At 49.3% G+C, this 13,143-nt stretch overlaps 3 protein-coding genes and 1 non-coding gene across 4 annotated transcripts; 2 read left to right on the forward strand and 2 right to left on the reverse strand.

The window, feature by feature from the left end:
* Positions 1-1,063: 1,063 nt before the first annotated feature.
* kin1 (putative serine/threonine protein kinase Kin1) lies at positions 1,064-5,066 on the reverse strand (the record flags this gene model as incomplete). The annotated part of the gene is made up of 6 exons (XM_033565623.1): positions 1,064-3,006; positions 3,074-3,701; positions 3,760-4,139; positions 4,196-4,351; positions 4,939-4,988; positions 5,044-5,066. The coding sequence occupies 6 exons, from the start codon at positions 5,064-5,066 to the stop codon at positions 1,064-1,066; spliced, it is 3,180 nt and encodes a 1,059-aa protein (XP_033431380.1).
* Positions 5,067-6,118: 1,052 nt separating this feature from the next.
* ATNIH1004_000920 (putative G-patch domain protein) lies at positions 6,119-8,346 on the forward strand (the record flags this gene model as incomplete). Its single annotated transcript, XM_033565624.1, has 2 exons — positions 6,119-6,324; positions 6,384-8,346. The coding sequence occupies 2 exons, from the start codon at positions 6,119-6,121 to the stop codon at positions 8,344-8,346; spliced, it is 2,169 nt and encodes a 722-aa protein (XP_033431381.1).
* Positions 8,347-9,123: 777 nt separating this feature from the next.
* On the forward strand, positions 9,124-10,071 carry ATNIH1004_000921 (uncharacterized protein; the record flags this gene model as incomplete). Its single annotated transcript, XM_033565625.1, has 2 exons — positions 9,124-9,879; positions 9,940-10,071. 2 exons carry the CDS (start codon positions 9,124-9,126, stop codon positions 10,069-10,071), a joined length of 888 nt encoding a protein of 295 aa, XP_033431382.1.
* A 507-nt stretch (positions 10,072-10,578) lies between these two features.
* ATNIH1004_000922 lies at positions 10,579-10,649 on the reverse strand. The gene has a single exon. It is a non-coding gene; the product is annotated as a tRNA-Gly (tRNA).
* Between the last annotated feature and the right edge of the window lie 2,494 nt (positions 10,650-13,143).

The following is a 13,143-nucleotide window of genomic DNA, read 5'->3' on the forward strand; positions in this document are numbered from 1 at the left end:
GATTGTCATGTTATTGGACATAAAAGGTTGCAATGTCCTAATCGTAATAGTAGTTAGCTTTTATATAGAAATGCATTTTCGGGGTTGAAAAGCGTGTTGTTTTCTGACTTAGGTTGGAGGTGGCCGGCTCGGCCGGGAATTACGTTAGTATATACTCCAAGTCTCTAACAAGAAGAGTGAATGGAGACCGCGACGAGTTTAGATTGGCTAATTAATATTAATTAGCAGAGAATAGATTGGTCTTGTCAGGGCGGCTGACAGGCTAATAGCGTGATGGTTTGGTTGTCTACGCTAGAGAGATAAAACCACTTGACCTTTTAAAAGCTCTAAAATGGACGTATATAATGAGATACTTAAACTATCGCTTGATGATACTGATTAAGATATTAATTCCGACATTGAGCTGCCCTCGAATCCTGAACTGCTGAGCTGGATTGACCAACTCCTCTACCACCTATTTTCGAGCCATTTGAAAAGATCTTGTTGGGTCGCTCATCCAATAAGACCGTTTCCACTGACTAAAATGCGAAGTGTGGAGAGGATATTGGATCCACGGCCCTGTGTGGACGGGGTCTGCTCACGTGTCACATGCCGAGCTGAGGTACGCTCTATTGCACAATAAAAATAAAACCTACCTGATATATACTTCAATATCAATACAAGCAACATATCACAATTTCTACAAAAAGCCAAATTATTATCGCGGCCAGGAAACAAATTAAATATACAAAACAGACCAAGAGCCATACGAAACAGGTGACGGTCGGAATCCATGATGCATCTTTTCTCGGTTCTAATATACACCATGACAAACCAGGTATAGCAGAATGAGCCAGCTCAAGTAGAAATGCAGACCGAAAGCTGACGATAATCATGGAGGTGCGAACTATGGAAGGACAGAAAAGATCGGGAATGTGCAAGAGGAGAGGGAACAAAAGGAAAGAAGAGAAAAGGAAAAACGTAATGCTCGTGCTAATGCTTCATGATATAGACTGCCCATAGCAGTAAAAACCCAAAGTTGAGGCCAGCGTTTTGTGCTGCGGTCTCAATAGATCAGAATGCTTCAGAGTCTCAGGGCATCCAGGATTTTCTTCGCCATCTCTCGGTATTGCCACATGCCTCCGGCAACTTTCTTAAACTGAATACCGTGTAAAGAGAAAAGGGGCACCTTCACAATGAGGATTTCAAACCGGAGAATTAGATTCTCCCCAGTGTCGCTCTGAACGTGCGTGGTGGTCTCTCCCACCACACGTTCTCCCACACCCACGTTGTTGTTGTCTCGAGGACCGACATATTCGTCGGAGGCGTCCGAGTTGGTCACGAAACTGCGATCTGGTGGAGCACGGGTCCGACGCGTAGTTCTGGGTGTGTGACGAGTATCCTCCTTGCCGTCGTCGTGGTTCAGAAGTCCGCCAAAACTAATTCGCCGGCGATGGTTGGAGACATTGCCTTGCCGGTCAGGGCTAGGAGGGCCAACATCGATTACTCTCCCCAGGTCAATACTTGGTGCATGGCGACAGCTAAACCCTCCCTTAATTTCAACATATTCCACAGAAAGCTGCTTGAGCACCCGGATGATATCGGCGCGGATGACGGGTAGAGGCTTGCTGCTGGTCGTTGACACGCTGAAAAGCCCCTTCAAGTAGACTGGCTTGGACAAATCTTCACCTTCATTCGCGCTCTCCAGTGCAGTCCCTCGCCCTGAGTTATCCGCATCGGTCTCCTCGGGGACATTGGCCTCCCTTGCAGCATCCCGCCGGGCCCTTCGTGCTTGTATACTCTCACGACGAGCATGACCAAGTGACATAGTTCGGGAGGTATGAGTGCGACCTGTCGATCTCGGCTCCTTCGAGGGAGTTTGATCTTTCTGCACGTTCGCGCTATAGTCAGACCCACTGGTCTGAGGTGGCTGACCTAGTGTGTCGGGGTCAATCAAACGGGCCGCTCTTCGAGAGCGATAGTCAGCCGAATTAACGCTTGTCGATCGCTCCAAGAACTTGTTAGATCGTGCGGCCGGCTCGGCCGATCCTGGTGTGAGTAGATCTTGATGCGGCTGGCTGCCTGCAGACGGGATAGCCGTCGGCGATGGGTCGGCACGTCTGCTTCTCCTCATGCTGAATCCCCTGGATAATGGAGATGCTGAGTCGGCAGGTGGCTGGACGTGCAGCGACGGTGCATGAGGGCTGCCCAATCTTCCCCGTTCCGGATCGCGGCTTCGCTCCTTGTTTCTTCGGGTGCTGAACCGTCTCAAAATGCCTACCGCAGTGCTTTCTTTCTTTGCCGGGGTCTCGAGCTGTGATGTAGGAGGAGCTGGGGATACTTGTCCGGCCGCAAGGTTAAGATTTTTGACCCCATCGGCAATTTCATCATCTCCGTGAGTTCTTGCTCGAGGGCGAGACCTTCTTCCAGTGTCCTTTTCTCCCGGTACGTGGTATTGGTTGGTGTGTGCCGCTTCTGGGGCGGGTAGATCTGGCATCTGAACCACAGCATCTCCAGCCGACTGCGGACCACCCAGAGCCCCAGGGTTGGTTTCGGCTTTCTCTTTATCTAATTTCTCCTTAACAAGGTAATAAATGGATAGCAAAGGGCTATAGGCATTTATAGGGTCGGTTCCCAGTTGGACAGCCTCCGCAGATGGTGCCGACAGAGTATCTCTGCTGGCCGAGTTGCGCCGTTTGTAGAAGTCAAACATGCCACGCTTCTTCTCGCCATGGCTAGCGGGAGGTTGTTCACGAATGCTGGCCCTCACAGCATGTTGATAATCCTCCGATTCAATGATTTTTGTAAGTTGGGCTATGATGTATTCCGGAGGCCCAAAATCAAACCCCGTCATCTTCTCAATGACCTCTGGATCCAATGGCAATTTCAATGGCTCCCGGTGGGGAAGGTTGTTGTCAGGCACCGTATTGAACCCCTTGTTCATCCATGGGTGGCTCATGATCTCTGCCAAGCTTGCGCGCTGCTTCGGGTCCGTGACCAACATGCGCGAGATTATGTGGCGGCACTCTGCAAGATTCAATGGGTTAGTGTCGCTAGCGGACACGAGTGTCAAGAGGTTGTAAAATTATCTTACCTGTCGTAAGCCCCGGGGGGTACTCAAACACGCCCTGTTTGATCTTTGCATGTAGCTTTGGCATACTTTGGTCGTCGAAGGGCACTTTTCCGCAGACCAAAACGTAGAGAACGATTCCAAAGCTCCACACATCCACCTCTGGTCCGGTATACTGTCTCGCCTGTAGCAATTCTGGAGCAGCGAAATAGAGACTGCCGCAGAAGGTCTTCAAGAGACTCCTCGGGGAGAACAAGTTGCTGAGACCAAAATCGATAATCTTGATATCGCCAGTCTTGCTGATCAGGATGTTCTCAATCTTCAGATCACGATGCACAATGCTATTGCGATGGCAATAGTCTAATGCACTGGCGATCTGACGGGCGAATTTCCTGGCCTGTTTCTCCTTCAATTTCCCGTGGGAGATGATGTAGTCCAGCATCTGACCGCCGTTGACGAGCTCGAACAGCATGTACCAGTGATAATTGGTCCGCACCACATCTCGCATGCCACATATATATGGATGGTTAACCAGGCTGACAATAGCTGCTTCGCGAGCAGTTCGGATTTCCTTCGAACGATCGGCTCTCTCCGCCTCGCGTGAGCTGCGATGTTCCTCTGTTGATTGCCTGGGGACAATCTTGACGGCGACCTAGAATGAACCAGACAACATTAGAGGAGTCTACGCAAGGAGACTTTGGAATATTCACCTGTTCTCCGGTCTCTACGTTTTTCCCCACCTTGACCTTGCCCATACTCCCTGCGCCCAATGTCTTGCCCAGTGTCCACTGGCCCGACGGAGTTGTGATCATTGTACGTCGCTTCGATTGCACCGAGTTCATAGGATGCAATCGTGACCCCGGGGCAGCCTGTGGGGGAGGCGCAGCAGCCTCGGTCACAACGGGCGCAGCAGCCGTCATGTCGATACTGTTCCGCTGATGGCCTTGAACGGAAAGGTTCCGGTGGTGTTTATTTGGAGATGAATCGGGGCGGTATGATGTTGACGGGCGTTCCTGGGAACGCTCCCTGGAACTACTCCGACGGGCGGAGATCGGCTGGACCGCTCTGGAAGCCTCGTAATCTCGACGGGCTATATTGTCAAAGACCGCCTGGTTCGAAGGGGGGCGGCGATCATGAGAATGCGACTTGGTGTGGGAATGAGAATAATAGTTTTGCGATTGATGGTGATGTTGCGAGAGGAACTGAGATGCGGTCGCGGGTCTGACTGCGACACTTCGAGTTCGGTGAGGGATATCGGAAGTAGCAGGACGATAGGAGGGAGGTCGGGATGAGGTAGACTGGCTGCGGACAACCGACGGCGACGCAGTTGAGGGAGCAGTGGTGGACATCACGATAAGAGAGAGAGACAGTGAGAGAGAGAGAAGGAAAAAAAAAAAAAAAAAAAAAAAAAAAAAAAAAAAAAAAAAAAAAAAAATAGGTATCCAAGCCGCTTCGAACACCCCGGGGGATGTCTAACCTGAGACAGAAGGAAGGGGATGCACGTTAGAGAAAACAAAGAGAACGAGTCCCGGTCGGGGTGAGCGGGGAAGATGGCGTTCGCTGACTGTCAAGAATCCGGCAGCCAGCGTCGAACCGTCCAGCAGACGATTCGAAGTTCCCCCATACACAAGCCAAACGGACGAGGGAGATAAAGGAAGGTGAGGAAAGGGGATAGGATGGAGGGGGAATGGATGGATAGGGTAGGAGGTGGGTAGACCAAAGGATGAGAGCGAGGCAGAGTTAGTCGTGGACGATGGATGGATGCGGAGAGAGAAAGGGAGAGAGGAAGAAAGGGACAACGGCCCGCAACCAGAAGAGGCGGCCGGCGACCTTTCTAAGGAGTTACGAGGTTGAGAAAGATACATACTACTACTAAGGTGCTAAGGTACGGAGTATAAGGTCCTCCGGTCGACGAAGGTTCTTCTCTGCAGGGACATCCCTACCAGATATCCAATAAGTCAGTCCCCTCAGAAGATCTTAAGCTTAAGACCTACAATCTAACAATCACGATGTCCATTCCAGCCCTAGTACGAGACGAGACCAGACGAGACAAGGCACATTCCATTCCATTTCTGGATCCGATCGGTAGAACCAAAGAATGAAGAGCCAAACCTGGGCCGGACGTTGCAACGCCAATCTTAATCTTATTCTTCAACACCACGAGTGTTTCGTTGCGCTGGAACCGATCCGATTTGAATTCCCCTCAATGGCCCAGGGGTTGATCCTTCCCCAACGAACGTTACGTCAATTAGGTAAGAGGAACAAGATAACTAACAATGGACCAAAGTCTTCTAGTGATTTAACTTGTTACGGAGTCGGTTGGGACCTGGCACCGGGGACGAATATCATGTGATTTCTTAATTTAACAAACTTGACGCCGTTGATCTTTGGGATACTGAAGACAGCCCTTTGTATAGAACATACAAGTCAATTGAGAGAGGTCTAATGTATGGTGACGACTTACTGGACAACTTAACGGTAGATTGATGTCAATTGCTAAGAGGACTCTGTAGACTAAAGGATCGCTTCCAGTCCATCATCCCATCACACAGGAACCCCTTTTCTATCTTTACGAGAATAAAAATAAAAATAAAACCAAGCCATTCTCCATGCAAACAATCCAGGCCGATCGGAAGGCAAAAAAGGCACAGCCGCTAGCAACGGACGCTAGCCCTTTTTCTCCCATTTGGGGACACGAGGTTCGTGTTGTCTGACTAAACGGCAGCTTCAATCTCCGCCACACAATTGCGGCAGTGCGTTATTGTGGCTCGTGAATTCTAATCTATCCTATCCGTACGGACTCTCCAAGCTATGTCTTCGCAAGCCACGCTTTTTGTAATACGCACGAGTCTATTGAGGTGTAACTAGCAGATCATCTGCTGGTTTCTGTTCCACTCACTGCCTTTCTTTACTCAGGTATACTTATTTGGTTTTTATTTTTCCCTCTGCTTTTCCTTCCGATCATTTGTTTCTCCAGACCTCAACCGCTGACACCATACGTCATCACCCCAGAGTCACTACAAAGATGATCACATTGTAGCCTGCATGTCAGCGTTGTGAATACCTGCAATGTCCAGCAAAAGGAATCGAGCAGCCTTCGAGGCTGACTTGCAATCACATCAGTCTCCCTACGCCTTCTTCGGAACCCCTCTTCCACCGCTAGATGACCGCGTCCGGGACGATGGATCATACAAGCCGGTCTGGAAACAGGAGGTGACCGATGACCGGGGAAGGAAACGCCTCCATGGTGCCTTCACCGGCGGATTTAGTGCCGGGTGAGCTCACGATTCGTCGATCGCGTTGGACAGCACACTAAATGTGGTGGCGTCTCCAGGTACTTCAACACTGTCGGATCGAAAGAGGGATGGACCCCTGCGACCTTTGTCTCATCTCGACAGAACCGCGCCAAACCAGCCCAAGAACAACGACCGGAGGATTTTATGGATGAAGAGGACATACATGAAGCAGAGGAGGCGAAGCGACTAGCCACCACCGATGAATTTACGGGATTTGGATCCACGAAGACTGATTCTACCCGTCGTGGAGGATTAATGGACCTTCTCAAAACTGGCGGTGAAACCATGGGCGTTAAGCTGTTGAAGAAGATGGGCTGGAAAGAAGGCCAAGGGGTTGGTCCCAAAGTCCGACGTAAAGCCAATCTCGGAGACGGATCAGGCCCCGGGGGGTCCGAGGCCAACAAGACGTACCTATTCGCACCGGAAAACCCGCCGATGGTTGCCTTTATACATAAGACAGATCATAAGGGACTTGGATTCGAGGGCGAATCGCGCCTAAAGTCCCACAACGTCGGGGATGGCGCATCGGAGGACGAGGATCACTTCTTCGGCCGGCGACTAATAGGCCAGGGCAAATCAAGGCAACCAAAACCCAAAGAACCCCGCCGCGGAGCCTTTGGCGTTGGTGTACTGAATGATACTGGATCAGATGACGAGGATCCGTACTCGTTGGGACCGCAGATTTCCTATAACCGGGTTATCGGAGGTGACAAGAAGAAGAAAAAGAAGAGCTCTGCCGAAATTGGGAAACCGTCAGTATCATCGTCAAACCCTCTTTTCAACAGCAAGCCGGTATTTATATCGAAGAAGGCTATCGCGGCCAAGAACTCGGCCGGCTTCCGGAAATGTCACGACGGCCGTTTGCCCTTAGATGGTTTTCTCCTCGCCGACGGCATATCAGGCCTCTCGATTTCATCACAGGAGAAGAAATACGCGCCTCCTGAGATTCCTAAAGACTGGAAGTCCAATAAAGCGCCGTCCAATGAGAGAGATGATTCCAACTATATTTCTACAGCGGAGGCCGCCAAAGCGTCCTCGCTGGATCCCACATCTAGGGCTGCACTTTTGGGGGAGACCCAGCTACCGGGGAAGTCTATCTTCGATTGGATGACCCCCGAGGCTCGAGAGAGGATCATGAAGCTTACGGGGAAAACCGATCTACCACCTGCTTTAGGTGAAAAGGCTCCAAAAGGCTACGAGTTAACCGATTCGCAGCGGCGGAAGGACTTATGGGATCTTGTTCCGAAGCTGGATAAGCAGCTCGCTGTTCAGGCTTTGACCAGAGCAGCTAGTGGTTGGATGCCTTATTCCGATGATCAGGATAAGCGCTCCCGCTATCGCACATTTCTCGAGGTGCATGCTGGGCTCCGAGATACATTACCAGAGCGAGTCCCTGGCTCGAGCACGGATGAATGGGCTGCAGAACTCTACGAGTTTGCGCGGGCAGCTGAGGTATTCAAACCAATGTCGGGGCTGATGGCCTCACGGTTTACCTCCGCATCCTCAGGACCCAAGGGATCATCCGAGGAGACCACCCCCTCTACTGACCCGTTACTCAGTAAACCGACCGAGAAGCCTGAAGACCCAGCTGCGGCAGCTGCAAAGATTGGGATGTTTGGACCGATGACTCGGACCAGCACTTCCTTCTACCCCTCGCGTCTCCTGTGCAAACGATTCAATGTGAAACCTCCAGACCATGTGCAACTCGACCCTGGGGCACAACTGGGACGCGCAGAGCCCGCGTCGGGTGGGCGCTTCCAGTCAGCCGGATATCAGACCGAGCCTAGAACCAAGGAATTGGTTTCTCAGGATGTAATAAACCGGCTCATGTCAGAGACTGGAGTGTCCGCTTCTACCACCACCGGAGCGCCTGTCGCACCCGAGAAACGTCAACCAACAGCAATGGAACCCGAGCGCAACGAGGCACTGGAGGCGGAGCGACCGGGAGAGGCTGTTTTCAAAGCGATCTTTGGGAGCGACGATGAGGATGAAGAGGTGTGAATTGAGCGAAGCGGAGTTGAGAGGAATTTTTTTGCCACCCAGTGTGTAAGAATAAAAATCTTGCTAGTTGTAATTGTATATAGCTGTTACACGACCTGCAGAAATGGATCTGACGGTGAGCGAGAGCGAGACAACCAGCGGTCTTCCGAGCGAGGGAGAGAGAGTGTGTGTGTGATGAGTGTAAAAAGACACAAAGATGGTGTTTCTTCAATATAAGCCGGCGATCCACGGCGCGTGACCAGTGGAGTCCAATCGGTCGTTACTTGACGATGACTTATAGCATCTTCCCCTCACGTCAATCTTCCTCATCTCTTACTTCCCCTCGTCTTCCACCTGCCCTGCGACTTTTTCGGTTCTCCTCTCCCTTCACCATGTTGCTGTTCTGGTGCAAGTGAATTCCCCCACTTCGCCGCCAGTCTTATGATTTCCGCAGGTACGGGCCATCTACATTGTGAATCTAGGTCATCCTTGCTCCCTGACCTTCCTCTCTCTACTTCTTTTTCTTACGCCAGAAAAGGGCATTGAAAGATAGATCTGATTACTGTCTTCTGGCTGATGGAGTCTCGTCGATCTGCGATCTGCACAAGATGGTAAGCCCTATGTAGTTTCAAATATCTTCCATCCTCCATGCGATCATACGTCATCGGCGCATGTATGGCAGTACTGTCCTCTCTGAGCCGTCGCAAACGTTCCTGGGCCATGGGCTATGGGCGATTTCTGCTTTTTACGTTATTTTACGTTATTTTATTCTATTCTCTTTTTTAACCTTAATCCCACATGCAGGGTTGTTGCTTTTCCTCACCTCGCGACGACACCGACTCGCAATATGCGTCCAGAGTAGCCACCGGGGAGCGCCCGGCGGAATCATCACCCCCTGTTCATTCGTCCTCCGATACCAGCGCACCTTCTGCTTCCTCGACCGTGCGTCAACGCCCGGCAAATCAGTTTGCGTTGAGCGAGCATTTCAATGCCCCCATCCGCCACCATGTCTGGTACAGTAAGCGTCGCCTTTGGAATCGCGCCCAGCTGGATCAGGAGCGCAAGGAGTTCTTCGAGACCAGGGTCACCGGTCGGCCGGAGGTCTGGGCCGCTTTATCGGCCGCACTGTCGTTTTTGCGCGACGGTGATCTCGCCACAGCCCAGAGTATGATTGATGCTGCTGGGATCACGGTGCCCACGGGGGATCCTTGTCAAGGCTGCTACGACGAACAAGGGGTCCTCTACCGACTGCCCCAGTGTATTGTGAGCGATCCGGAAAATACGATGCACTCGAATGCCACCGGGGAGGACGAACACGATGACGACGACTTGGACATCGAGGGTGGCAAACTGTCGCCCGATGAAGCTTCGGGCGATGAACTGATCGCAGAGGACCTCGAACGGCGCAGGGACGAAAAGGGCAAAATCAGCGAGCGTGACCTGATCCGCGTGAAGGCCCGACTCAGCGACAGGGATGAGCCAGACCTGGTGGTGGCTGTCGGGAATGCACAGAATGTGGGTGTTATAGCGCGCAAAGTGCAGCAAGAAGCTCGGGTACGTCATTCAGTCTACGTATGGAATCCAACTTGCTAACGTATAGCATACACGATGCAGATTCCTAGGAGTCACCGAGTTCGTATCGCCTATCTGGGCAAAATGCTCAAAGAAGATTATTCTCTTGTCGAGCAAGGGTGGACACCAGGCCACGTGGTCAACGCAATGGTTGTGTGCAGGCACCTTTCCTGACGATGCTTCGAGAAGAGAAATAGTATTCCAATTTGACTTTAACACTCTCTGTCTTACAAACGACATGTTATTGAACAGCCCAGTATATCCTGGTTTCGATATCCAATCACACTCCCAAACCCACATTCTCGACATCCACATATGCAATGCTCATCTCCTGTTTCTTGGCGTTGTCGTTCTGCATAATACCCATATGTTTTCTTCTCCGTCGTTGCTACGATTTATTGGCTTAGTTGGGACGTATCATGCACTCCTGCTATTCCTTGGCGATCTCGCCAATACGACATTGTTCTGTTCTACTTGCTTATTTATCCCCGCCATATCGATTTCTACGAATTTTCTACTTAATGTGTGATAGATATATCATGATCACGATGGCTGAATGTGCTTGCTATTTGTACTTGACAGAGTTATCCTGCTATGGAATAAATACGACTAGGTATTCAATACATCTGTGCATCTGTCTATTTGATTTAGACCTACGTAAATAAGAAACTACAAAAAGAATGCATCATCCGTGAATCGAACACGGGCCTCATCGATGGCAACGATGAATTCTACCACTAGACCAATGATGCCGGAGCTGCGGACCAGATGAGATCTGATTGGCTGCTTGATTTTAGTGTGCTAAAATCACTATATAAGCCAAGAGACAATTGATCGCCCAGAATGCCTATTCAATTTAACATCATGTAGGGACGAGTGGTATAAATTGCATGAGTATGTAGGGGGGGATAAAAATAATATAAAGAGAAAGAAGTTAATGATGTTGAAATGATGTGACTTTAACTACAGCAGTGGTAAGCTTTTCCCATACAGTATAGAGAAACTACAAGTTCTACAACTATTTCTACTAATTTATCACCAGAACCATCTGGATTAACTATCTAGTGCCTTCAATCCCAGGTGAGTGCATCACCTTATTCATCCCTAGAATTTTACCCAGGGTGGTTTGGGGTTATGTTTTTAATGTCTATGTGGGAGATATATTTCTTCGGAGGAGGATTCTATAACCTCTTCCTATTACCAAGGCTATATATATTTCTTGGCGTGCTACATTTAACAATGTACTTTCCTCTTTAGATCCATGTCTATAGAGGACCTGGTATCTGTGCCTTGCTAGTATTAAGTACCAACTAGTAGCACCACCAAGTCCATAGCCCAACATTCACAGCTGGCCTGCAGCAGGTCAATAGAAGTTGACAAACTGATTAACTAACTGAGTGATTGACTGACTGATTGATCAAGTATTCCATAATTTCACACTACGCTTAATATATTTTTTTCGACGAGTATATCTCACAGATAACTCAAAAAATATCCCGCAGGAACAAGGCCCACAGGACAATGGTGCACTAATAGAGCCTAAATAATTAGCTAGGATTTTTTGCCTAAGAGTTAAAACTCTGCTGAGCTCTTCTTTCCTCCTACCTAATCCATCTACTTTTCTACAAATATCGCAGAATTCTAGTATCAGCCATAAAGCCGAAGCCATTCTAGTTTTAACCCCAGTGCCAGGCTCACAGCAACTCAGATTTCAAATCTGGCGGATATACCAATATCTTGCACCCGAGTATACGAGGATATGTGGCCAAGGAGATCTACATCTTCAATAAGCTGAAAGACTCCATGAGACCGGCAGTGAGAGACGATGGACACTTACTGATGACACGTCAATTGACACGACTTCCCTAACTAATGTTGGCTCTTCCTTCTCTCAGGAAATAAAACGTAACTTTTGATAGGGCCCATTGAGATTGTCAATGGAATCCTGTTAATAACAATAGTTAGAGCCTACAAAGAGTTGGACCATGGTGCTCTTTTGTTGTTGAACAGTGCTTTTTCATGTTGACACACCTATTCCAAAGTGTGAACGGTGACTGGAGACACTATGTGCCTCATTGAAACCATTCGCTTCTGTGGATTCTACGTGCACTTTACATCCCTGGATGGTGGGTTGGATAGTACCTCCCTGAAGGCATTGTGTCCGGCCATATGCATTTGAGCCAGCATTCGAGGTGATGGTTCCACCCAGGTCAATTGTGAATGAGGTGGGCGTTTTGAAACAAACACGAGACTGCTCCCCAAAGACATGCATGGACGGACATCAAAGCCATTGACCTAGTGGGTTCTGTCCTTTTGTCGATGACCATATTGCCGGGGCTGCCGATTTCATAGCATGTTTTCTTTAGTATTGCAAAATAGTCCTGTTTCTGCTCCAGCTACCTGTCTATTAGATCGAATGTATAGTACCTTCGGTAAGAAGAGACATATCACTATCCCAAACTAACATTTCTCCAGGGGCATTCGAACCATCCTCGAACCAAACATTACAGCCCTCGGTTCGGTAGATATCTGTCTCATATGCCGCCAACCTGTCGACCTCCTTTGACTTGATCCGCAGACTACACCGTGAACAGTCCCATCCAGGGGTCTGTTCAGGAGTGCGAGATAGTTTCCTAAGAACATAATTTCATGGACAAAGAGACAGCCAGGGCGGAGATCAGGTGTACCAGAATGTTTCAACATAAGGGCAAGTATCTGAGGATCCATGTAGAAGAAGTACAGTCTCTCTGAATGGATGCCTAATTTTGCTGGCAGCGGCAAGCTGTTCCACGTTCTCGGCAGCGCGCATAAATTTTCGTGCCATCAATGAATTTTGTTTGGGGTCCCCGGGGGGTGCTTTTGCTCATTTATTTTTTCTATTGGATTTCTTGGCTCGATAGATGGGTTTGTTTCAATGCAACGGCGTGGTAGGGAAGCTTACAACAGATCTCGATGGAGATACTGCTGGGAGCGGCAAGAGAACTGGTAAATTAAGTCAGATGAAAATATGGTTATCTGTATACAAGCTGCTCAAACATAGAAGATAAGTATTAGCAACTTCTGATAGAGATATTTGTGATAGGGGTGATGGGAATATATGGGAGAATCTTACTTCACTATGCGGCGCATCCTATACTCATGCTTAGTCGTTTCTATATCCCCTGTGCCTCTATAGATGCGTTATACATAGGTTGCGATAGCTGCAATGTGATGTAAATGGCTCTAATCCAGATAGATAACAAATCC

Source organism: Aspergillus tanneri, assembly GCF_003426965.1.
Source record: "Aspergillus tanneri strain NIH1004 chromosome Unknown AapTan_2_pilon_pilon_pilon, whole genome shotgun sequence".
Lineage (NCBI taxonomy): Eukaryota > Fungi > Ascomycota > Eurotiomycetes > Eurotiales > Aspergillaceae > Aspergillus > Aspergillus tanneri.